Source organism: Grus americana, chromosome 11 (assembly GCF_028858705.1).
Source record: "Grus americana isolate bGruAme1 chromosome 11, bGruAme1.mat, whole genome shotgun sequence".
Taxonomy (NCBI): Eukaryota; Metazoa; Chordata; class Aves; order Gruiformes; family Gruidae; genus Grus; species Grus americana.
This window is the reverse complement of record NC_072862.1, coordinates 13,225,863-13,252,034: the sequence shown is the minus strand read 5'-3', so window position 1 is coordinate 13,252,034 and position 26,172 is coordinate 13,225,863. Positions and strand designations below refer to the sequence as shown.

The 26,172-nt window shown below is 40.8% G+C and overlaps 1 protein-coding gene across 1 annotated transcript; it reads right to left on the bottom strand.

Moving 5' to 3' along the window:
• Positions 1-4,464: 4,464 nt before the first annotated feature.
• On the bottom strand, positions 4,465-17,798 carry SEC61A1 (SEC61 translocon subunit alpha 1). Its single transcript, XM_054838220.1, has 12 exons — positions 17,664-17,798; positions 16,017-16,084; positions 15,269-15,334; positions 15,087-15,165; positions 14,030-14,161; positions 12,291-12,400; positions 11,901-12,054; positions 10,923-11,083; positions 10,067-10,264; positions 9,464-9,655; positions 7,756-7,832; positions 4,465-6,811 (listed from the first exon to the last, which is right to left on the bottom strand). The coding sequence occupies exons 1-12, from the start codon at positions 17,668-17,670 to the stop codon at positions 6,625-6,627; spliced, it is 1,431 nt and encodes a 476-aa protein (XP_054694195.1). The 5' UTR covers positions 17,671-17,798; the 3' UTR covers positions 4,465-6,624.
• Between the last annotated feature and the right edge of the window lie 8,374 nt (positions 17,799-26,172).

The following is a 26,172-nucleotide window of genomic DNA, read 5'->3' as shown; positions in this document are numbered from 1 at the left end:
CAGAGTTAATATTTCTGTCTGGTGCTTCATGTACAGGCAACATCAATGGAAGAGGTAAGCACAGAGATGGCATGGTCTGGAGTATTCAGTATTTGAGTCAGGCGGTATCTTATTGAGTATTGGAGTCAGGACCCTTGCAGCGACCAGTTCTATGACCAGGGACAAGTCCTGTCCTTGACACCATTTCCTTTGGTTTGTTTTTTTTTTTTTTTAAAAAAATAGTTTGGGGTTTTTTTATTCAGACCATACAATCTTTGGAGCCAAAAATCTCTCTCATAATTACAGCCAGTACCCACCAAAATGGGCACTCTCATGCAAAACAAGCAACTCCTGCAATACAAGTAACAGCTGAGAATGCACTTCATAAAAACGGAAACCCTTCTAGTTTATTTACTCTACAACTTGGGCTATTCACACATGAGTTACCCCTGTCACCATTCCAGTTTAAAGGATCACACAAGCTTCCAGCTATCCACTACAAAAGGTAGATACAAGTGTTTAGAGCAAAATAAAAGTGACAGCAATGTACCGCAGTTGCAGAAAGTTGCGTTAGACCCCCTGGCTTGTGTTACTGTGTTCCATCATTAAATTAGATAAGCCTTATCCTAAATGTTGGCTTGCTTCCACTAGCCTGTACCGCTTAAGAATGGGAGGCACTGAGGTAAGAGGCAGCTCTTTTCTACCTACCTAAAGAAGTTAAACATGCACCCCCTTCCTGTAAATCTCACCTCCTTTCAAGAATTACTCAAAGCAACAGGGGCCAGGTTAAAAAAAAAATTGCTCTTCTTATAACTTAAAGATCACCAGTTCAAACTCCATCCTCAAACATCTGAGACAAAAGTGCTTAGAAAAAGAATTAATTTAACAAACACACTTCCCTATCTTACAGAATTCTACATCTGCAGAATACAAAGAAAACTTTGTATAGTGAAAAAGAAACACCAGTCAGGCCGGGATACCAAGGTAGAAAAACCCATCAATTTCTATAGTACACAGGTATTCTGGGCTTTCTCTTACTGGGGAGATCTAGTAGGCAGCTACCCCTTGGCAATTTTAATCACTGCCCCCATCAGACAATACACTCACGATTTGTTGTCAGCAGCCATCAAAATCCTGGAGCTCAAGAGCATTCTCAGATCCACTCATCTTAAGCGTAGGCACAGTCACACCACCACAGCCTGGCTTCACAAGGATGCATCTCGCTGCCTTGGCTTCTGCGCTACTTCTTCCCCCAATCCCTTCACGGAGCTATGGCTTCTCATCACAAGCCCACCAGTTGCTCCCTGCAGCTGAGCTCTGCAATCCCAAATCATTGTATAAATGACTACATTTGTGGTCACGGGGAGCCCTTGCTCTAGATGCATTAGGTAGAGTTCTGCAGCCCTTGGGAACCCAGGAGCAGCAACAATTCCTTGTTCTGGCATTGCCAAAAGATAAAGCTATTTAAAAAAAAAATAAAATTCACACTTACATAGTGGAGTTAATCATGCAAAACGTTCTGCTCACTGTTTCTTGCTCCCATATATCTGGAGCTGCCTTTTTCTTTTATAAAGCTTCATGCCACAGGTATACAGAAGACACATCAGAGCTGTAAGAACATCAAATAGCTAAAGACCTGCAGAAGACTAAAGTGGGTAATACTCATCTCAGATTTCAGATAGTTAATATTCCCCCAACAGTGCTCACACCAATTTTGGAACCATCCACTTTCGCCTTAATATGCAAGAAGAGGAATCTGGGATTTCATATGTACCATGTATAATGATTTTCTCCGAAACAGTACAAGAATAACTGAAAGAGCTTTTAAAAAAATTGCATCCTAACTGTTCTTCTGTTTTATTTCTTCCCTCTATTTTAAGCTCTTAGGTATTCATATTGCTGGAAAATTGACTGGCCCAGCCTTCTTGTTCTCCAACAAGAAATATCCCAGAGCAGACATCCCATCTCTGACCTCGACAGCCCACTCCGCGATGACAAAGTGTATCACGTCTGTGCTCAGTCAGTCTCCAGCTCCCCGGCAGAGCTGCCAGAGGAGGTGCCAGTTGCACGGGTATTTCCTTTCTGCCAAGCGCTGCCAGCTTGGCTCACGTCACGTTAGCAATAGCCAGAGGATTGCTAGAACCTGGCCCACAGAAGAGTTTCAATTTTAGCAGATCCATCCAGTAGCTTATTATAAAACAGCAGCTTAAAGTCTATCTGACTAATTAGGTCCCCAGCTTAGAATATTGATTTTAGTTTTAAATGCTTCTTTTCTCGCCTTCTTTCCAATCCTGTAGACTGCCTCAGCCTAGGCTTACACTGCATAGCAATATTCAGCAGACTAAGCGGCTGTAACAGCAACAGCAACTTGACACCTAGTGCGTTTGAAAAATATTAGAAAATATTATAAACTCCCTAAAAGGAGAAGACGGTAATTTTCAGCATTTCAGTTTAAAACAGCCTCAACCCTGGCCCTGATTCCAGGAAATACAAATAAATAGTGGTGAACTCTGTTTCCAACTTTTTAGGTTGTACGACACCCATCAGCGTAGCAGCAAAGAAAAGAAAGAACACACATTTGGAACAGATTTAATACGCATTTCACTGATCCAAATTGCCTTGAATCGCAGTGTAACATTGCCACCAGGCGGGCGAACGCTCCCCTTTGGCGTGCCAGCGCCCGTCCTTCGGGGACGTTTGGCGAGGCTGGAGGGGCCCGTGTTTCGCAGACCCAGACCCCCCTAAACAAGCAGGCATTGTTTGAACACCTGCACATCTCCCTGTACAGCTGGGAGGGTGCCAGCAGTGCCGCTCACCGCTGGCCGCAGTTCAAACCGTGACCTTTTTAGGCAGGAAGCCGGCAAAGGCTGGGGTTTCATGTCAGAAAGCTGGCAGAGGGAGCAGCAAGAGAAAGGGAGACGGCAGGCCGGCCAAGCCGCATACCAAGTAAAACAGAGTTTCAGAAATGTCATTGGTCTCCCTCCCCTGCACGCTTTTTCTGAAAGCGCTCTTTGCTGGTGATAACACCCTGCAGCCATCACGTACTTGGAAAGACGCGCGCTCGCTGTGGGAAGGACTCGAACGCTCATTCAGCACAGAGCGGTACATCGGGAAGCGGTTTTAGTATTCCAGGCAGAGGGCTGATGGAGGAGCTGTCAGTTGTGTCACACTACGTCGGTAAGCAAACAGCAGCTTACAAAAACCTGCATGAAACTCCCCAAAGCCGAGATAAAATTGAAGGCCACCTAAAGCTTATTATTCCTCGCTGCAAGAGAGAACAATTATGAAAAGCAGTTACTAGGCCACTCCGCTTCCTCCTTTACCAAAAGCTGGCTGAGAGATCTATTTTACAAATCACAGTCTGTTTATGGTACAGGGACAGGGTTATCCCCAGAAGAAATCAAGGGAGCACAGCCATAAAACATTTCAGAGTAAAACAACAACCTTTATAGTTGCAGCCAAAAGGATTTTTAAAAAAAACAAAAAACAAATCCTAACAACTAACAAAATATTCCAGAAATTTAGAAAAATAAAGTCCCTTTGTTTGCCATCTCAAAGTTACATGGAGATAGGCCCCAGGAATAAGCAAACTAGAATAAACCAAATGATTTTTAAGGCTTCTTGAATAATGGCGATGGGGACAAAATCAAACTCCCAGCACTTAAATGCTATGGCACAAGCCTTCACATGACATCTATGGTGCACAAGAAAAGGCTATGCGAAGAGTTTTGCACTTAATATACTACCAGCAGAAAGAGGATCTCAGACTTTGCCTTGGTGTTGGTATTTCACCTAGCTGTCTTGCTGATAACACATCTACAGTGACTTCAATTACTTCTGCGATCATATGTGTAATGACATAACACATTCCCACAGCACCCACAGTTATTAATGCAAGTTTCCTGGGGAGAAATAAACCAGCAAGGGCGAAAATCAAGCCGTTGTTTAAAACAACTTCATACACGACCAAAATCTTGGCTGAACTTCTTGTACCTGGTACCGGCTTTTTAAATAAATTTGCTGTTAAGTACGCTGCTATTCAGGAGGAAGATAAAGTTTTTCCTTACTCCAAGTTAAGTTTAAAAACTTAAGAGGGCCAAACAATATTGGGAATATCATCAGCTTTGAGTTTTGTTGTTGCAATTAATATCCTGTTACTACCATAATGCTACAAAAAAGTCAGCACTGTACTTCACATGGAAATACAGGGTTTGTTAAACTGATGCATCATTACCTCACTCTCCTGCTATTTACTTGTGCAGCACCTTTTGAACTGCAACTCTTCTGGAACAGGAAAGCCCAGAGGAATGGTTAAGGTTCTGTTCTTTTGGCAACCTATTGTTGAGCAAATACAATTTATCTTTATTTCACGCCAACACTCTAAACAGCTGTTTTGAGAGGGATCATTTTCAGTCTCGTAGGCAGGTAACGTTGTTCTACAAGTGTTAGAACTGGGATAGTATTGAAAGCACTGAAAGCCAAGCATTAGCTCCAAAGATGTACTTTATTTCATTATAAAGCAGATTGTTTAGGCATTATTTCTTTTTCGTGAACATCCACTGTATGATCAGCAGGTCCTGCCTCGAGGACATAGCTGCTTGATAATTGACAAAGATTTCACACTAGATGACAAAAATACAGATGCATAGAACAAGTGCTGCTTAGACACTGAAGAGCTAATGGTCTAAACTGCAACCGTTTCAAACAGATGATATGACCAAAAATACGAGTACAGCTCCAGCCCAGCCAGAGCTGTGTGCCCAAAGTGGAGTCCTTCTTATTTCAAAAGAAAATTTGTATTGGGCTTCCTGGAAAAACAACAAAACAATCCCCAAAGCAGAACCACCGCACCATGCTCCTTCCCTCTCACTTTTTAACTGTCCCATCTTTCACATCAGAATTGTGCTGTGGCACACTAGTACTTTATGAGAGACAGAAAAATTACCGAACGTAGTGTGAAGTAATAGCGAATGGTTGGTAGATAGCATTTCACAGATACTTTATGCCAACACTTTTGTTCCTTTTCCAATTGTGATCCTAACCCCAGGAGCTTCACGTTTATTGATAGGTGCATCTCACTCCAGGTTTGCAGATTTCTGACGCATTTGGTATTTGAGCTTGGTGCATTAACAAGGGCTTCTGGATGTCATCTGCGCTCCTTGGGTACGTAACAGAGTCCCATTGCTCCAAGCAGAAACAGTAATTCATATACTGTCAGCCCAACATGCAAAAATGCACAGAAGGCATGTCGATGCAGTAGAGAGAAACATTCCAATATTACAGCTCCTCATTCTGGTTTCCACACTGTCCAATACTGATTGAGGAAAAGTGTATTTACAAGACTTGTACACAAATATTTGCATTTGGTCCTAGGCACCTGATTAGTACTGGCAATCTAAATTAAAATGGAGAATTAAGTATTATTCTGGTGCATTAAAGCCTTTTACAGTAACTTCAATTTGAAAGTGTGATCTTCAAAAAAAGGAGTACCCATACCTTCTGAAAACGCTTTTCTATGCACCAGTCAAGTCCATGAGATTATAGGATGGAAAAGCCTTCTACATAAGAAACTTACAAGTTATCTGACAAGGGTCTCATATCTAAATCTACAGGAACAGAAAAGTAACTACATTCTTTCCCCACTCCTTTGTGGTAATGAGACTCAAAATTCACTAGATATGAGTAGCCAGATAACAACCTGATTGCTACAAGACCAGAATTTGTTATCAATGAGAGAAACTTCGCTTCAGCAAAGAGCACAAGCAGATTTGCATCTAAGCAGCCATAACATCCATTTCTTTCAGCTAGCATCAGAACTAGCAGCACCACCACTAATGGCAATGAAAACTAATTGGAAGGTTTTACAAAGCTGCCAGTATGACCGAGTTTCAAAGTTGCGACTCTTAGGCACAGACTCTGGCAGAATCTAGATTGACCTGAGTTTTCTGCTTATGGAAGAGAGGTGGTAGGAAAGAACAAATTCCTATCTTAGACAGAAACTTGACAACAGTCTCAAGCCAATATTCAACATCTGACAAGGTCTAGCGTAGTAATTACAAGACAAAACATTTGGAATTAGAGATACCATTTAGTAAAAAGAAACAACTGCCTTCCAAATCTGCCATACTGAAAAAAACCCCGAACACAAAACCGAACATATTCAACACTGTTTGTGCTTACAACCATAATTAGGGAACTTGAGCATTAGAAGGAGAGATTTTTCTCACCACTACTCAAAGGAGCTGCATAAACAAGTTAAATGGAAAAGAATCCCTTCCAAACAGTAATTTAACAAACATTTATTAAAACGTATAAAGGCTTTGGGTATACTAAATTTCAAAGGGGCTCAAAAAAATTTCAAGAGTCATTGAACTAAACCCAATTCAGAAAGCTGATTCTCCTAACACATAATTAAAAAACAATTCTCTTAAAAAAAAATTTTTTGCACATTTTTCCTCATCAATTTATAAAATGCAAACAGTATGCTAGAAAAGTTTGAACATAAGGGAATGCACTTTGGAAACATTATTAAAATATGTGTTCTTATAGAATGACATTATCAAGTTTACATTACTACTTTTCACCTGACCAGCTATATTTTGAGAATGTTCCTCCCCTCTTTCCTGGGTCCATGAGAAGCTAGGTTTAGAAAAGAAGAGCTCCCATACTGCCAACTTCACTCTGTTCCTTTACAAAAATTTCAAAGTACTGATAAATGATAGTGACAGCAAGCAAAATTCCAGTTCCAGACCCAATTGCCCCAAGGAAGTCTGCCAACACAGAGAGTGCACCAATACAGAGACCACCAAATGCAGCAGCTGTAGGGATGTACCTGTAAAACACAAAATGAGAATAGAAAAGGTGCCATTAGAGTTTGCTCAGGATATTAACAAATATACTAGGGTTAGTGGTACATGGGATCTATGGAAAGTACCATAGATCAGATGGGAAACCAATCCCACTGAGAACAGAAAGAACACTACAGAGATGATCTAACCAGATGGTTAAAAAAACCAAGGAAACTACATGAATGGAAGAAAGCCAATGGCAGAACACTCACTTCTCTCACGGGTCTACAATCTAAGATAAGGAACATGCAGTACTGCCAGTATACAAGGTAAGGAAATAAAAAGCTCAACCTGACCGGAGGGAAAAAAAATTGCTAAGCTAAGAAGAGAAGGTATTACAGTGTACCATGCAATTAAGCACAAAGATTAAGCTTATGGCTACTAGCTCTTTAAGTCACTTGCAGATGACTGAAATCCAAAGTTATGATAAACATAAACATGAAGGGTGCGCGGTTCTACCCTGCAATTAGAAAACCTAGAGAGACCAACTGCTGCCTACCTCTACCTCTGCACCTAGGAGACTGAAGTAGCTACTTGTTTTAGAAGCAAGGTCTGCATGAAAACAGTACTCAAGACATAATATCACATCAAAAAATACAGTAAAAAAATACTTATGCATCAGTCTGAAGTAGTAAAGTACACTCAAATGCTCATTATTAGCTAGCCTGTAAGAAGTATAAAAATGAAAAAAATAACAAGAAAATACAAGCTCCAGAATTTAAGGCACATTCTCTAATTGTAAGGCAAGAATATGCTGTACTGTACAAGTCTTCCATTAATGAGACAACGTTCTACATTTCACGCACGTAACATTGAAGCTGAAAGAGTATCTGTGTTCTAGGATCTGGAAAATACAAGTCAAAGCAAAAATTGCCATGTGTTTCTCCATAACACTTTGCATAAATAGCTTGTGAAATGTGTAGCTCACCTGTTTAGTTCATGTACCATTGACGTTTCTCTGTGGCCTCGCATTACCATTTGTTGTTCTTTCAATTGTTTGGCCACCTGTATGGAATCAAGGAACAGAGCAAGTAAGTTTAGAGTCATTTGCCAAGACCACAGAACTTAGTACAACAGGAAAACAGAAGCAAGACATTTCAGTAAGTTGTGGTGGGTTTGGGTATTTTTTGTATCATTTGGGTATCATTTGGGGTTTTTTAATATATTCAGGTGAGTTTAAAGTATCCAGTATTTTAACTTCAGATTGAATGCAGTCACAGGCACTTTTCCACACTGTCAATTATACGAAGCTTTTTGGATAATTCTAGTCCTATTGAGAAAAGGAAAATCTGGAAATTGGTAGGCTCTCATACACATAATCCAATTCCTGTTTTGCCACTTACCCTTCTCCTGGCTAGGGTTTAGTAGATGTTAACAAAACCATCCTATGAAGTGCCCACTCCATTTCAGTTTCCCACATTCGGTTGAGCTAACTATTTATTTGTGAGGCCATATTAGAAACTATATGACTTAGAAACATTATTGGAACATTATTCTTAAATTGGATTTCTGCAATTCCACAGGGTCACAATAGAGCCCTGAAAACATTTTACTAACAACTGAGGGAAACTGAAACTCTAGCAGGGGAATTTCGAAAGGTCCTTGTCACGGAATTTAATGTACTGAGAAAACACACACTCAGATGATTAAACTACCACTTTTCTACTCTACAGTGAACATTTAAGTAATGATTTATAATTTTTTATTTCTGACGTTGTTTACATGGACTTAAAATAATTTTATTTGTTATCAGGAAACTATATGAAAGTGTTAAAAGCTGTACATTGGTTGATACTGAAATAAAAATCTGGCTATACATGGCTGCGAGTGCCTCCCTGCATGCCTGACAACAAGCCGTTAGACGCAAGTCCAAAACAAGAGAGTGCTCATGCTGTTACAGTAACTGTGCAACTATTACATATTTGTTAAAGAATGGATTAAACCATTCCATATGGCTGCCAAACTTCATTTCCTACCCAAAACCACACAATACAAACATACCACGATGACAACTATTTTCCATCTTGTTTTCCATTTCCAATTTCAGAATGATATAGTTGCTGAATATCAAATATCCTGTAGCAAATGGAAATTTTTAGAAGCTATGCTCAGGTACATTAATGCACTGCACTATATTCTCTGTTATCAGCACTCTCAAGTTAAAAATAACAACTTCTAGTTAATCTTCCCCAGAAAGAAGTTAAGAACTCTCTATGCCAGGCATGGGTATTGAAGCTTAAACCTTCAAGTTCTTAAGTGGCATCTGGCTTGCACACGGTGCAGCTGTCATTTGGCACTAAAAGAGTTTTACCTTTCCTGTTACCTTGCCTGCCCTCTCACTGATCAGATGTTACATATCAATGTTCAAAGTTTCCTAACACCAATGAAAGCAATTATTTGAGTTTTGTTGTTGGTTTGAAAAAGCAGTAAAGAAAACAAGAAAAAAAGTTATCCCCATTCTGCTCTCATCCTCCCCACTTACAAAAAAAGACATAGTCACTGTTTATACAAATGACAAACATTACCAACAAGATTACTAGCGTAACAACTATTTCAGAAAAAAGTCAGTCTTATTCTTACAACAGCCCATCTGTTTTCATCACATAAGCTTACATAATTTATCATTTTAAACTTACATCTTTGGCAGAGGAGCCAGAGACTTCAATCCATGTCTTAGAGAAGAAAGCACAGGAGCCCAACATAAATACAATATAAACAACTGCATGTACGGGGTCTTCTAACACCGAAGAAAAGGACTCTGGTGGTGACAGATAATAACAAAGTCCACCAACTGGATAAGCACGAGCGGGGCCTCCAGATGATGTGTCCTAGAAGAAGGAAGCAAGCAGTCACAACTTTCTCACTATTTCTTAGCCATTAAGCTAAGCTTGGGGTTTATATCACCTTCATCTCACTGTGTATCATTACCACTACAGCAGCACACAAAGATTCAACTTTACTATCACAAGCAGTTTCTAAAGTGGAAATGGAATACAATAAGTAACAACAAAAATACCTAGGACAGCAAAGAACAGCCCAAGGTAAAACGTAAATGGAGACCTAACACTCATCACAGCAGGTCTCGTATGCTGCCATTGATTTAAACAAATTACTGGTTTAGGAGTTTCAGTGTACATAACCTGTAGAAGTCTGCCTTAATACTTAGAAACTGTATCTTCAACCATGCATTTTAATGGTGCTCTTATAAAGCTGTATGCAAGATTAGAAGGAATACTCACAGACCAAGTGCCCAGCAGGCTAACCAGTAAGTTGCCACTGAAGCGAGCAGAAAGCATCTGGGAGATGACATACAAGTTTGACACCAGGGCAGACTGAAGAATAATGGGAATGTTGGAAGTATAGAACAGCTTGATAGGGTAGGTGTTGTACTGGCCACGGTAGCGAGCAGATTTGATAGGAAGATCCACTCTGAAGCCCTGAAAAGTTTTCAAAAGAAAGTCCTCCATTATATCTGGAGATGAACCCACACCACAGTTCATAAATTGCAAGTGCAAGGCCTTGACAGCAACAGAAAAAACTTGTAATCATTTTGTGCAAGTACACATACTCTACCCAGAGGGCTACCCATGTGAACACTTCTGCAAAGGGCCTGGAACCCTGCTGAGTTGTCTAAACACACACATATAAGAAGGTATGAAAGACATCAGAAGACATCTGAAGTTTCAAGAAGACTGAACATAGCATCCCGTAATAGAAACATTTAAACTTTCTGTGTTCTTTAGCAGTTTGCTGCAACAAACAGCAAGAGACACAGAGGCTTAAAGATTTCAAATTATTTTCTGGCAAAAAGCAATAGCATTTGGGTTAGGCAATATTACAATGTACACATTCATCTGGGTTTTGGTTGTTTTGTTTTTTTTTTTTCCAGAGTCCAAAGTAGGTCTCAAGTCTTTTGTGGGGCTACAGTAAGCGTGGAAGGGAAGCTAGTGTTAAATGAACATCCAGATGTTGCAGGTGCAAAAATAAGTCTTCTGAAGGCACTAGAAAGTGAAAATACAGTTTCCTGTATGGGGAAGCAGATTACAGATCTACTTCTGTACAAACAATTTTACAGTCCTCTTTATTCCAACTGACCTGGAAATATATTACAATAGCAAAGACAAAGATGGTGGCAATCAGATTCATAAGGTTGGGGAGATTCTGACGGTAAAAGGCCTCACGAAGAGCTCTGACTTTGTCTGTACGAGTAGCCAAAAGATGGAACAGAGCAATGATGGCTCCCTCAAATTCCATTCCTTGGAAAGGAAAAGAAAAAACAAGTTAAGTGTGCTGTGATTATCTCCAAACCTCAGTGCTTTGTCCCATTACGCATACTTCTGAACTACAGGACTCAGAATGGGATTTCTCCAAGTCTTCTGCATCTTGAGCGTGCTCTCAGACTTTTACTATTGTCATCCTTCATATCAGCTATGTTATTTCCAAGATTTTTTTTTTAAATCCCCCTGTAGTTGGGATCATAACCCAACAATCAAATGAGATAACTAGAAACACTGACATTCACCAAGTTCTTTCCCCCTTTCCTCCTCCCCACCAAAAAAAAAAAAAAAAAAATAAATTGAGGCAACATGCTTTCTAGTATCATTCATGGTGAAACTAGTTATTGTTTGTACTACAGCAAATGTGAAACCTCACTTATATGGTCTACTGTACAGCACCAAACAAGATCACCTCCTGTCAGGTTTGGAGAATAAGGTCTTTTTAGGGCAAAGGGTAAGAAATGCAAGGAGCAGAAAGAAACAGATGCTATTTTTCAGTAAGTTGGGCAGCAACTGTAGTACAATGGCAATCTACCATTATTGAGTTTTAAGAGAGGCACTGTAAGAAATTCAAGTTGAGAAAATATCTTGTGAGATATTACAAAATTAAAAAAAATGTCTTTGTACTTGCACCTTGCATAGGAGCACTTGCTGTATTAACAAGATTCACTACGTGGCAACTACACAGCTAAGATGGTAGTAACAGCATATGCCATTTAAGTTAACTTACTGAAAAAAAAAGATTTTGCCTTTTCGTACACAATTTTTGTAAAGAAAATGGACTGTGCCGTATTACCTCGCCCTGTGTTCACTGTGGTGGGGCTGAATGCTTTCCACACAATAGTCTCACAGATATTGGTAGCAATGAAGAGAGATATGCCAGAACCGAGACCATATCCTTTCTGTAGGAGCTCATCCAAGAGCAGAACTATCAATCCAGCAACAAAAAGCTACAGGAAAAAAATGAAATACAGCATTAGTGCTGTCCTTTTTAAGTTTTGTTAAAAAAACCAAACCCCAAACCAGGTTGTATTAAAAGGAAAGACTATATATACACACACACACACATATGAGGAAGCAGGCACTTTGATCTTTTTTTTTTCCTCTGCATGTGCGGCAGGCAGTCCTTAAGGCTGATTTTTTGACCCTTTCAGAGGGAGAGTAAGTAGAGAAAACTAGAAATTACCTGAATTGTGATAAGCAAGCAGATACCAGCACCCATCTCAGATGGGTCTCCATACATTCCAGTCATTACATAGACAATAGACTGTCCGATGGTAATGATCATTCCAAACACTGTAGAATAAAAAAAAAAGTATGTATTTGTTCTAGAGTTTTGTCAGTGGGCAATTAAAGAAATATAAATCAGTTCTTTGTAGAGAAAGTTGGGAAGGAATACGTAAGTCACAGGATGTTTGAATTCAAGGGCAAGTTATGTCTGTTGTCTGAAATCTAATACTGAAAATACAAATACACACAGATACTTCAGAAACAAATACACTTAGAAGCAAGTGGGTTTGGTTACCAAAGACTGCTTTAGATATTGAAAACTCTGAGGGTTTTAGATATTACCTTAGCAGTTTAGGATTCCTTTTTCCAGTAAACAGATAAGTAGACTGGTACAGCATCAAATAGCTAAAGAATTGTTTTGGGTTTGCACGGCAAGGTTTTGGGGGCGGGGGCTGCAGGGGTGGTTTCTGTGAGAAGCTGCTAGAAGCTTCCCCTAGGTCCAAGAGAGCCAATGCCAGCCAGCTCCAGGATGGATCCGCCGCTGGCCAAGGCCAAGCCAATCAGCGACAGTGGTAGCGCCTCTGTGGTAACATATTTAAGAAGGAAAAAAAAAAACCAACAAAAACAAACAGCAGCTTTTGTAGCCAGAGAGAGGAGCGAGAAGATGGGGGGACCCACAGTAGAGCAGTCTGTTCCTGAAGGTCTGCACCCCATGGAAGGGACCCACGCTGGAGCAGTTGGTGAAGAACTGAAGCCTGTGGGAAGGACTCAACGTTGGTAAAGTTGGTGGAGGACTGTCTCCTGTAGGAGGGACCCCACGCTGGAGCAGGGGAAGAGTATGAGGAGTCCTCCCCCTGAGGGGGAAGGAGCGGCAGAGACAATGTGTGATGAACTGACTGCAACCCCCATTCCCTGTCCCCTCTGTGCTGCTGTGGGGGAGGAGGTAGAGAATTCAAGAGTAAAGCTGAGCCTGGGAAGAAGGGAGGGGTGGGGGTAGGTGTTTTAAGATTTGGTTTTATTTATCATAGCTCTACTCTGTTTTCTTGGGAATAAATTAGATGAGTTTTTACTAAGTATAGTCTGTTTTGCCCGTGACTGTAATTGGTGTACAATCTCTCCCTGTCCTTATCTCAACCCACGAGCCTTTTGTTATTTTTTTTTTTCCCCCTGTCCAGCTGAGGAAGGGGAGTGATAGAGCGGCTTTGGTGGGCACCTGGCCTCCAGCCAGGATCAACTAACCACAAGAATACTCCTATTTTTCTACAAGTCATTTATCAACTGAGCACAGAGATCTCTTATTGCTAAGAAAGAACCATGCCTGAAATTGCAAGGTAAAAACAACTACAACAAACATCTTAATATTAACTTCTTTAGGTTAACACTGACCAACACAGTTCAAAGGTTGGGTCCCCACAGTCTATACATTGCTCAGTTTATCTGGCAAGGTTACAGCAGCAATGCAATTCCACAGATACTTTTCCTTTTCAAACTTTTCTGAAGCCTAACAGCTGACAAGCCAGAGAGCGGTCAGTAAAAGACTGATGAAATACAGAAATCTGTAGCATAACATGAACACACAGCATGACAGAAACCCATATATCTGACTCCAACATTCATCACATGGCAAGTTTACACCTTCTATTGATAAGGTTAGATATTCTAAAACATCAGCCTTTAATATCTGCTGTTACTCACATTTCTGTGCTCCGTTGAAAAGAGCTCTGTCCTTTGGGGTGTCACCAACTTCAATTATCTTAGCACCTGCCAAGAGCTGCATGATAAGCCCGGAAGTGACAATAGGCGAAATGCCCAGCTCCATCAACGTACCTGCAGACATAGGAAAAACAATGAAAGGAAATAATGAGATGTTCCATACCCAGGCACCTTTGAAGTTCAAATTTTGTTTTTTCCACCCTTTACATCATGATGGAGAAGATATAAAATTCAAAATCTCCATAAATGTAAAATGTTTCAATGATAACAGAAGCTTGTTAAAAGTCAGTCTGATAAGTAACACAGTACTCCTCAGTACCTTAAAAACTATGTTTGCTGAAAAAGACTTTTGCTGTCAGGAACAGATTAACCCTGCATAAAACAAGGTAGGAATTTGCTTTCTGCCTTCAACAATCAGTCAATTTATTATTCATAATTTTAAACAGGAAAACCCAAACTTTTTTCAGGAGGGCACCAAGTTGCATGCATATATATATGCACATCCCATTATGATATAAACTGATAGATAGCCCAAATGATATATAACGACAAAGTGAATTCAGGAAATTGTCAGCATTCTTAATTCATACTTGCATTAGAAAGCCTCTACAAGAAACTGAAATTTATACAAACTATCATGAATCTTCTGTGAGACAGGCTCAAAGATGTCACCCAGAAAACGACAACACACATATAATATGGTTTGAAACACAAATCAAAAAGCTTGAAATATATACAGAAGATGGCAACAGCAGTGATGCAGGTAATTAGGAACTGTCTCTTCCCTAACCCTTTTCCCTTCAAAATGCTCCTTGATTTTTGTACATATAATAGATCGCACACAGCCAACAATTTCGTCCACAAAGTTGTGTCTTTCCCAATGCCACATTGGTTTATGATTTTACATAATCATAAAATTACTTTTCCCTCTCTACTTCAGTTTTTATCTTCATTAAAATAGAGCGCGATGTAAGAACAAGGCCAAAACCATTTTGATTCAAGCTAGAAAAAAAGTGCCCTCTTGAAAGACTGACCATACCTCTATTTGATGCCAAAATCACTCTCATCCAGTAGAAAGGATCTGCCGAGTCTGATGACATGATACCAAACAAGGGAATCTGCATTTCCAACCAACAGAGGAAAACAAGATTAAATTAAGAGACTTCATAACATGCTTTAAACATTTCAGCCCTTCCTTAAAAACAAGGGAAAGAAACATACCTGGCAGCATACTAAGAAGATGAAGAGTGTGATAGCTGTCCATAGTACCTTTTCCTTAAACTGAATCTAAAGGAAAAACACAAAACAAAAAAACCAACAACCAAAGATGATAAAGCTGTCAAGATAACAAGACCTAGTCAATCAGGCAAACTTTCATAGTAACTAAAGCACACTTGATTTTCTTGTGAAGGGACAAAGTGCAGGACATCCTATAGCAAATAACTCACTGTTCATTCCTTTTATACTATATAAGGCCAAGGAAAATGACAAAGCTTTATTGACACTTTAATCCAAATAAACAAGCTTACGCCAATGGAAGGTAATTCTAGTGCTTCCACAGAAACGAGGCTTACATGTTCATAAGAAAGAGCTTCTGGTGAGAAAAAATAATAATAATAATAATACAGAGAAGCTTATCCTAGATTAGAACTTAAGAAGCGAAGACTTTCAAGGTGCTATTTTAAACTACTCTAGTTTACACTCCAGTATGTACTGCTTTCAACATCTCACCACTCGCTGCTATGGCATAACCGTATCTGCACAATTGCATTTACCAGCAAAAATATTCTTGTACTACCATATCCACAGTACAGGATTGAGTAGACAAGCACTCCACTAAAACCAATTGTGCCTAAAACTCTCATTCTCCCAACAGGAAAATAAACCCAAATCGCACAAATGCAAACTAAGCTGTAAACATTTTATATTACACAAATACAAACCTACAAAGAAAATTTTCTTAACTTACCTTCCGTTCTGGCTTTTGGATTTCAGGCAAGATAACACAGAAGGGCTTGATTACTTCAAGAAATTTTACTGTATGGAAATTAGTTAAAAGAAAAAGTGAATACATAGATACAAAGAACACTGCGAAAAGCTCAAGTAAAATTGAATTTGGACATGTACTTTATATATTTAAAGTCCTCGTTAAGGACAAAGGTTTGTTGTTGATGGGGTTTTTTTAAAATTAAATTCTTACTTGTTCTAAATATACAGAGATTCAGCTAGTACAGTATAAGTACAGTATGGACTGGAAACAGAAGAAATAAAAAAAGTCGAAGAGTTTTCCTGTTTTACTGAGCAGGTTAGCAGCACAAAAAAACCCTTGCCATTGTTTTGCATGAGTTTTTCAATACCCTTGAGCTTTATTTCATAATAGCTTCTCCCCTAGCCTGATATAGAAGAAACACAATACCCAAGATAGTTTTAAGTCAGGGGCCATGCAGCGCAGGTTATTTCTGGGCCATACAGTGTAAGAATTCCTACAGTCTGTTCATAAGCAATGATTCAAGTTACTTTACAGAATGTCTCATGCAACGATCTCCTCCTAGTCAAAAGGACATATCCTTAGATCAGAAAAGTCTCGGTCTTAGAATAAACATACAAAAGAACAGGGTATCTGCAGAGTTGCAAGTTCTCCTATGACCAGAGAGATGTCTTTTTGAACAGAGTTAATGCTAAACTTCTGAAGACAAATCTAAGACTGCACGCATATTTTGCACTGATTTGAACTAAAAAGCGTATAATGATGCAGAAGAACTGAAACTACTGGTGGCTTTCCACTTCTTTGTGGAAGGCAACAACTTCAGTATCAATTTTGTAACGCTTTAAGACCAGTCCACACAAATTATTTAATTAATTTCAAATTATTAATTGCCTGAAAAGTTACACTGGATTATGGTTTTAAATTTAAAGCAAATTGTGATTCTCTCCTACATCTGCAATAATATACCAATTGACTAAGATGCTTTTCAAGCAGCTCTTCCTTCAGGTAGCAGACTCTGAAGACTTCATTCACTCGGATTACTTCTAGACTGCAGAGGACTGTTTATAGCTTACTCTGACAACGCCACTGAAAGCGTTATGACCAGTCACCAACTTGACAGCCCGTGTCTCCCTGCCTGGGTACCACACCGGGCACACTCCGGCTTGGGATGGCTGGGCTCCACAGTGCCGGCTAGGCGGAGCAGCCCGGTCGCCGAGGATCACAGAGCAAGCTCCCTTCCCTAGGAAGACCTGCCATAACCGGGAAATAGATCTTTCACCGGGGGGGGGGGGGGGGGGGGGAAAAAAAAGTCCAGAGGGAGCCTCTAAACCAGAGGAAGGGAAACCCGTGCAGGGCTGTCCACGGAGGGAGTGGGCCCAGACTGGGCGCCTGCGGCCTCGGGGCGGGCGAGGGCAGAGCGGCGGCCCCTCAGAGAGGCTTCCCGCCGCCCTGAAGGGGAACGGGCCGCCACGCCACCTGTGAGGAGGGCCCGTCCCAAGGTGCCTGCGAAAGGGGAGCCGGTGGCCGAGCCGCGGCCCCTCGGCCGTCACGCACCCCGCGGAGACCCCATTTCCCTCCCTTCCCGCCCCGCGGCCTGCCGCCGCCCGGCCGAGGAGCCCCGGTACTCACTGCCCATGGCGGCCGCCGGACGGGAGCAAAGAGCGAGCAGCGGCGGCAGCTGCCTCGGAGAGACACGTCAGGGATTGATCCCGGCCGCCCACTTCCACTTCCGCTTCCTGCCACGCGCCGGGTTCGCCGGGCGCCGCCGCCGCCGCCACTGCGCAGGCGCTATCACCCGGGCCACCCTCCAGCAACCGCCGCCCTTGGCGCCGCGGCGGCAAAGTGCCTACAACTCCCATCATGCACTGCTGCCGGGGTGAACTACACCCTCCACGGAGGGCGGAGGGCCTCTGATTGGCTCTCCGCGGGTCCATGCAACCAATCAGATAACGAAGTGGCGCGCGGTTTGCTGGGAATTGTAGTCTTCGTGCCCCTGGCCGCCATCTTAATGAGATGTCGGGCTGGCACCGGGGAAGGGCCGCAGCGAGGTGTTGAGGCAGTGGGTTAAGCAACGCGTGTTTTAGCTACCAGAAATCGTAACGTTGGTTTAAGAGATTTCGACAGATAAATACATAAGTAAACACTTAAAATTTATTTTCTGCTTTTCTGTTTTTCTAGAGGAATGTTTTAGGCCTTTCTCTGCGGTAAGAAACTCCCTGCACTCCCCCCTCTCCCAAATGGCAGCCGGTGGTGTCTTGCAGTGACTGCGCGCCTGAGGCTGGGTTTAACCCACCCAGATCGAGCTGGGCTTCTAATAAAACATGAAACATTGGTGAAAATGTGAAACATTGCACCACATGTCAAAGAAGTCATGGTACATCAACGTGTCACTGCATCACCCAGGAGCACCAACAGGTGATGTGCTCACATTGACTTGTTGCTTGAGGGTGTTTCTGCTAATCACATAATGTCCTGTGTGCTTTCCAGGCATTTTAGAGGGAGTTTTCACTACTCTGAAAACAAAAGGTAAACAGGAGTTCGAGGAAAGAGAAAAGCAAATAGAGGTGTTAATGCAAAGCAATTAGAGTCAGTGTATAGGTTCTAGGAAACCCATAATGGCTTCCACAAATCTCCCTGTCATTTTCTAGTTACTCAGGTATGCTTTGTTTGATGATTTAATCCCTATTTTTCTGAGATTAACTTTAAAAGAGTAGTCCTAATTTCCATTTCCTATTTTTTCTTCTCTTTTTTTTTTTTTAATTGGCGAACAGTATATTTGCCCGTCTCCAGGCTTCTAAACCAGGCCTCTCTTCTAGGAGTTACCAAAGATATCTACCAATGGGTCTGAGAATGTTTTAGTCAGTTCTTATCCAGAGCACCTTATTTCAAAACATCTAGTTTATCAAAACTGGTTTTAACTCACCCATTTCTAATTAGACATAAAGCAACAGTTTTCCAACTGACATGCTGTCTTGCAGAGTTGATTCGATAAGATTGTTTTGACTTACCAATGTTGGCACTGTGCCTGGTTTACCAGAGAAAATAAAGTTTTGTGGAAGTCTCGGCAGGGAAGCAACAGCAGCGATCCAGGGGATCAACAGTAGAAGCATGCGATGAAATGCCAGAATTTACTGAATTTATTAAAATTAGGCAAACTATTGTGAGAGGTGCTGATAACATCACTGTGCGAGATCACTGCTATGTTAGAAAGGGTAACATGGCTTTATCCTTATCTAAATGGCTCATCTGCTTTTAGCCCTTTAGAAGTCAGGTATCTAGGTAGTTGTCCAGGCTCTCTGTGGTCAATGGAGATACAAGTGGACACCTCTGGAGAACTACTCACTCTACCTATCTTACACATCTGTTTTCAGATTAGATGAATCATCCTCTGGAGGTATCTATCTCTATTGATTATAGAGGAACTAAGGTGACTACTTATTAGATACCTGTCTGATGTTAGAAGAGATTAATTCCACCCATGAAGACTAAAGGTGTCTTCTCAAAGGTGTTATCTGTGAATCAAGCTCGGGCATTTCTGAAAGAGACTGAGGGGAAGCTTGTCAATCTACTGTTTCTATTGTAATTGCTCTTTTGACAAACAGATAATGTCAACCTTCTAGGGTCTCGGTCTATTTCTCCTCCACAGTGATAAGTGTATCCTTAAAAATTGTCTTTGTGGGATAGAGTCACACGTGCTTTTTGTGCTAGTAGCCTTTATCTGTGCCATAAGAACAGGTAAAAATATTTAACAGACTCTTATTCTTTGCATGGCACACCTGTCAGACCTCTTGGGTTCCTGGTGGTTTTTAAAATATCTTTAGACAATAAGACAAATTGGTTTCCTACTGTAAAAAAATGAAACTTATCATTACATAGAATTGTCTACTTAGGCATGGAAGCTGAAGACTCCTCAGTTTTTACTTACATCCCTATTTTGTCCATTCTGGGTCTGAACAACTTCACATTTGGGGGTGAAGAGGGTACAGTCCTACAGCTGAAATTTGCCACTGAAGTTCAATTCTAGGTAGAAAAAATGGTTGATGAAAGCTAGCTTTCTTGGGATCTTACAGTGAAAAAAACCTGGTTTGCCAACTGAAGTAAAAAATTTTATAGAGAGGAGCCAAGTTCAGCTCTTTTGTATAATCAGCTGTCACCCTGCAGTTCAGAAGAGCAAAAGAAACTGAAGATAGAGTTATTGGGGAATTATTACAGTAAAGCCATTGAGACACTGGGTCAAATATTGGCCTGGTGTGACTCTGACTTTCACAGTTTATCTTGGGAGCTATTTTGGCGGCTAGTTGCAGACTGAGTGACAAAAAAGGAGTTTGATACACTAGGGCTGATTTTTACACTGTGTTTGCAAAGCACCTACTACCACAAGAGGACTCTGTGTAGAGTGGTGCCAGCTGGTACAACTGGAATGATGACAGTGAGGAGGGGGAGAATAGTATGTAATTAATAAACTGCTCTTTAGAGAAACGGCAACACCTGAGAAGCAGACGTAGATTTTAAACAGCTTGTTCTTTTCACGTTTCACTATTCTTCTTTGAACCGAATCGTTCCCTCTTATGTAACCAAGCTAATCCTGCCTCAGAAATAGTGTAATTTAGGACCATTAAAAACATTAATATTCACTTACTGGCTCTGAAGTTTGTTAGCCAATGTGTTCCACTGTTTCGCACAGTGCAAATCTTCAGCATTGACTGCAAAATTACATCTCTCGATATACCTCTATTGCATTAGTACAAAGTTGACATTTAATTACTGCATTTGAAATCGGCCTCACCCTGTGGTGACTGACTACAGACTCTGGACCCAATTGTGCTGAATTGTACCCTGATGCAAACAAAGCCTATATGGTTGCTTCAACAGTCAGAGGTAAAAAGCAGAAAATAAGGACAGAGAGTAGAAATGGGGAGAGAAGCATAAATGAAATTTTCCGCTGCCTTCAAATGGTTCCTTTTAGTTCTAGTGGCATTGCTCACAGGAACTGGCTACAATCTCTATTTGACGAGATCACATATTCCTCACACTCTGTTCCCACACCAGTATGTTTTATCAGCATGTTAAAGCTTGCGTGTTGCATTGAATAAAGGCCTTATTTTACCAAGGAGGATGAAGGACCCACCCTAGCTGTTGTTACACCAGATCTCATAGCATCGCTAGAGGGCATTGCAAATCTATTCCTTTGTACACACGTGTGTAAGTATGCACACGCACACGAACGTTCACCTTACAAAACAGGGCTAGTTACTATTTGTAGCATTGGTCTGCAAGAGGGGTCCTGTGATAGCAACAGTCCTTTGCGTGCTGGGTCTGTGTAACAGCAGTATTCGTGTGCAGTCTGTGATTTTTGCTGTACACACTCTGCCAGTAGTAGTCTGTCTAACCACAAGGTGGAAGAACTGCTTTACTTATGATGCCATCTCAGCTTGCATGAAATGTACACTACTGTGTAGGCAAGTTTTATTATTATCATTATTTAATTGCTATAGTGCATCAATGCCCAAGGGTCCCGTTCAGGACCAGAAGTCCTTGTGCTAAGTGGAATATAGATGCAGTCTGCAGTTCTGCAAGGAGCTTCCTGCAGATAGATCCCAGTGCCCCACACAGTGCTCAGGGTGCGATACTTCAGATCACTCTGATCTCTTTCTCTGCATAGTACAGCTATATTGTCAGAGACCCCTTCACTTCAGCGAGGCTCCCGAAGAGATGGGTGCATGGGGAGCTCCATGCAGTCGTGCTCCGACGTAGCAGCTGTATCTCCAGTGCTCTGACAGAGCGTTGCAGGGAGCAACCACAACCATGACATGCTTTACCTCCCGTTTGCCTCCCACCCCCGTGCTGTCTCTCAGGCTGTTTGATGGCTGCTTGTCAGATGTCCTCACTGATTTATCCACCCAGGTAGATGGGCTCTAGAGCCCACAGCATGCATGAAACAATTCAGATCACAAGCAGAAGCTCATGGACTGAATGGCAGGTGAGCATGGATGTAAGGATGACCTTCAGGGAACCCTGAGTAGACAGCATTTCTAAAACAAATTGTTTACTATGCTGCTAACCTAAAAGAGACTTAACTGCTAGCTCCTTTAAGGCCAACAGCCAAGCTCCATTGATTTCAACAGAGCTGGAGTTTCCCTTGGAGTCTGTGCTCAGGGGATAATCTCCCAGTTTGCCTGAGCAACTTGAAGCAGCGTGCCAAAAGGCAGACAGGAATCTTCTGTAGCGGGGAGATGTTGAGAGCCACATGTCTAGTTGAAGAATCATGGAGTAACATTTTCTTACATAGATTTGCACTTATTACAGGGCAACGAGAGGTACAGGGCAATGGGAGATGCCATGTGTAAAGGTCTTTCTGTCTAATTGGAACAAAGAAATGAGTGAATTAATTTTTTTCTAGCCAATCAAACCCTCTGATTCCTTAATAGAAGGGGCTTTAAAAAAAAATGTAAATTCCTTCTAGGCTAGCTGATTTCCAGTTCAAGAAATGTGTTCTAAAAGATGAAACCTGCAATTTCTATAAGGCATGAAATTCATCTCTGCTATGTCCAGATGGGTAAGAAATACAAAATTTTATCCTATCCTGAAGATCACAGAGCGTTTCATAACTATGGGTATTTGCAAAAAATTTCCAATTTAGATACCTAAAATGAGATACCCAAACCACTGATTAAATAGAATTGCCCTAGATACATCAAAAGAAGTAAGCGTAGCTTCCCCACTAGGCATAAGTCCAGTATTGCAATGCACAAAAGAATTTCCAACATCATTATCAGGACATGAGAGGTTAACTGAATGTCTTTGTACTGCTTTGCATGAAATGTTTTGAATCCTAAACTCCTGTTATGACTCACACCCCTATTTCTCCAATTTGTTCACCCAGGTGCTCCTAGAACATCACTTTATTCCATGCATTTATGGCAGTACTTAATAAGGTATCTAAAATACTTTATAATACTGTAACTTTAATCAGCCATGCTCTTAGCTGGCTGTATTACAGCAGTGCTTTCTCAATAACTAGGATCCTGATTTCTGGCTGTGATAAGAGACCCGTTAGATAACATGCACTTGTGTAACACAAAGGGCCAGCAGCTAAACCCTGATCTTGTCAAAGAACAACAACAAAACTTCAACAGGACCAGCATTTCATCCCGTATCTTCAAGCGAAGCCTCAATATTTCAAGTAGAAACAAAACACAACATGTAGTTTTGCAACGATAGCAGTGCTGTCGATTCAGAAAAAGCCCTGTAATAAAGCTACCTTCTGTTTGCTAAAGCATGCCGTGACGGGGACAGACGATGACAAATTATGGTAAAATTATGCAGATCAGCACACAAGGTCAGGCAGGTACTTGCCGCTGTCAGTACATGCACTGCGGGCAGTTGGAACATATGCAAGAAGAATGAAGAGGTTTTATATCCTTCCCCGAGGGATGCAGTGTTGGCTAGTGCTGGCCACGCAGCTCCAGACCGGACTGAGAATGGCTGGTTCTCAGCTGGCAGCCTACGAATTATACCAGTTCATGGTGAACCAACAGGTGAATATTTCAGCAAGACTAAGAGGCCCACAGCTAATACAAGGTTAAAGTCTCTTTTTAACATCTAAATGCTTCCCACGTGCTCTCTTCCTGCCTTTTTTTAAGGTTTTTTCAAGTCTCCAACGTAATTTTTTATGTAAAAAACCCCCCACAGAACAGTTATTTTTCATGCCCTACTTGTTTTACAGTGGCTTATCTAACTGGAGTCTATAAAAAATTATAATAAAGCTAACTAACCCAAACATATTCATATTTCTAGGGATTAAGAACTTTTGCTTATATGTTCTGGTTTTTAATCATTAAACTATTGACCTGGAACCATTATTTAGGAAAAAAAACCAAACCCCAAACAACAGTGTTTGGAACATTAAGGAAAAAAAAATGTTGTCTTGGAAATATGGATGCCAATTTCCCTTAAGTGCCTATAGTCCAGCAACCAGCTACATATAGTTTTGATAACGGACTCATTGACATAAAAATCACTGCCAGCTCGATTGTAACAGTCGCCATGTGGAAGTGGGCCAGGATTAGAAATCATCGCTATTAACCTTCTGAGAGAGCCTTTACACCTTTGTGGAAACAGCTTTTGGCACAGAGCATTAATTTCACTGAGAATTTTATGAGGCATTAGCAAAAATACCTTTCGTGCTAAAAACACATTGGACCTATATTTGGGAATGGAAAAGTACCAATAAGAGGAGGCTGTCTGGTTTTCAGGTCATCAAATCTTAAATGATGCTGGATTCCTTTAGTCCAGCTGGAATGTTCTGACAGTAGTCAAAAAAGTAACAACATGGGCATCGGACTTCTGCATCCGCACGGGCTGTTGTTTTGGAAATCAGTGTTTGGATATTGAATTTGAATAACCTCATGCACACAATGACATAGAGTTACATTTTTCATTCGTACATGAACGCGTACTGTTGCGGTGCACACGCGGTAGAGGCTGAGCTTTGCTTGTAATTGCGTAAATTTTTCATGCAAATGAAACGTGTAATACATTGATATTTTTGCATGTGGTAATTGTCATATGCATACTTGAAAAGAAAATGCTGTACATGTAAAATTATGCTTTCAATCCTGGAATAGAACTGAATTCTGTTTAGTTTATGGATATTTGCAGCTTGCTGAATAATTCTGTGAGTCTTTCATTTTTGATCTCTTGACAACATCAGCTTTTAAATCCAAACTGTTTGTAAATTACCTTTTGAGCTACTGTCTTTTTGTTGTTTTTTTTTTAATTCTGAACAGCAGCAGCAGAAATTCATCAAGTAAATTCTCTTCCTGGCTTTAAAACCAAAGCTGAAACCTGAGCTGTTCTGTTTGGTATAGAGTGAATGAGCTTTGATTTGATTTTTATTGTATTTCATTCAAACTTTATTATAAAACATCTCCCAGGGACACTTGCATGAGAAACACTTTGCAAGTAAAAACAGCATTGTATTTCCAGTCTCCCATTTTTAAAGGTTATTATAACATTTTTATCATGCTTGCTTATCTCCAGCACACACCACTGTATGGCAGACAACTGCAGATGTTAGGTAATAGAGCTAGATGTCTCTGTAGGTTTTTCTAATGGATTTTCTTTTCCCGTACTACAAAAGGGTTTCACTGTGTCATTAACCCAGTGACCAGCTCTTCTGCAGTCTGACTATGGGCAGTCCCCAGGCAGCTGTATTTCCACTGTTCTTTGACTCCAGTTTTGTCTAAACTGTTTTATTGACATTAAATTTGGTGTAGATTTTTTAACAAGTGCCCCTCAAAAACCTACTATAATTTAAATAGAGCAGATGATCTTTGTGGATGGTTCATTGGTGGGTTTTATGTTACGATTTCTGTACTGTCATTCCCAGTAGTTGGTTCCTTCTCTAGAACTGATCCACCCAGATTTTTAGTGGAACTACAGGGACTTTCAGCAGCCGGATAATTTCAGTTTTGTATTCAGGTTGGCCACAGAAAGTGTTCTTGATAACTTTCTTTCCTTCTAAAAATTGCAGTTTAAATCTAAACTAGCTATAAATTACAACATATCGCTTCTTTTTAATTGACTTTTGATTACTATTTATCTCTCGGTCTCAGAGAATGCTTTTGTAAATGCTAACAGGGTGACAGGCTTGGTTTGATCCTGCTCCTATTGCAAATCATTGGCCAAAAATCCTGCCGGGTCACATCCTCTGAGTGGATCACATCCCGTCCCTGTGGATCTCCTAAAGCACTTTATAAAATGTATCCAGTAAATTCAATAACAACAGAAATACGATTAAACACAGAGTGCACAGATGGTTGCAAAAAAGCAAGCTACCGCTTCACTTTGGATTTTTGCTTATAAAGATTTACTTTCCTTATAAAAGTAACCCATGTAAGTCTTTATCAATATTTACCTAGCTCAGCTAGGAAAATAAAACAGTAACTAGAAACTGATCTTTCAATATCACAGTAGTACAAGCACATTAAAGTCCTCCTTAAATGCAAGTGAGCAGGACCCTGGCCAACCGGGAAGAGCAAAAGAGTTAACACGCCCGAGTTCTACAGACATGCCGAGTGGCTTAGCGGTCTTTGCTGAACATTTCTGTTACAGCGGCTTGCCTCAAATAAGAAAC

What these genes read in the sequence shown, in the direction of transcription:
- SEC61A1 (XM_054838220.1), bottom strand. An exon ending in GATTTTGGCATCAAATAGAG is followed by an intron (nt 14,162 to 15,086) that starts GTATGGTCAGTC and finishes CTATGTCTGCAG; the next exon opens with GTACGTTGATGGAGCTGGGC. An exon ending in TTTCAACGGAGCACAGAAAT is followed by an intron (nt 12,401 to 14,029) that starts GTGAGTAACAGC and finishes TTTATTCTACAG; the next exon opens with TGTTTGGAATGATCATTACC.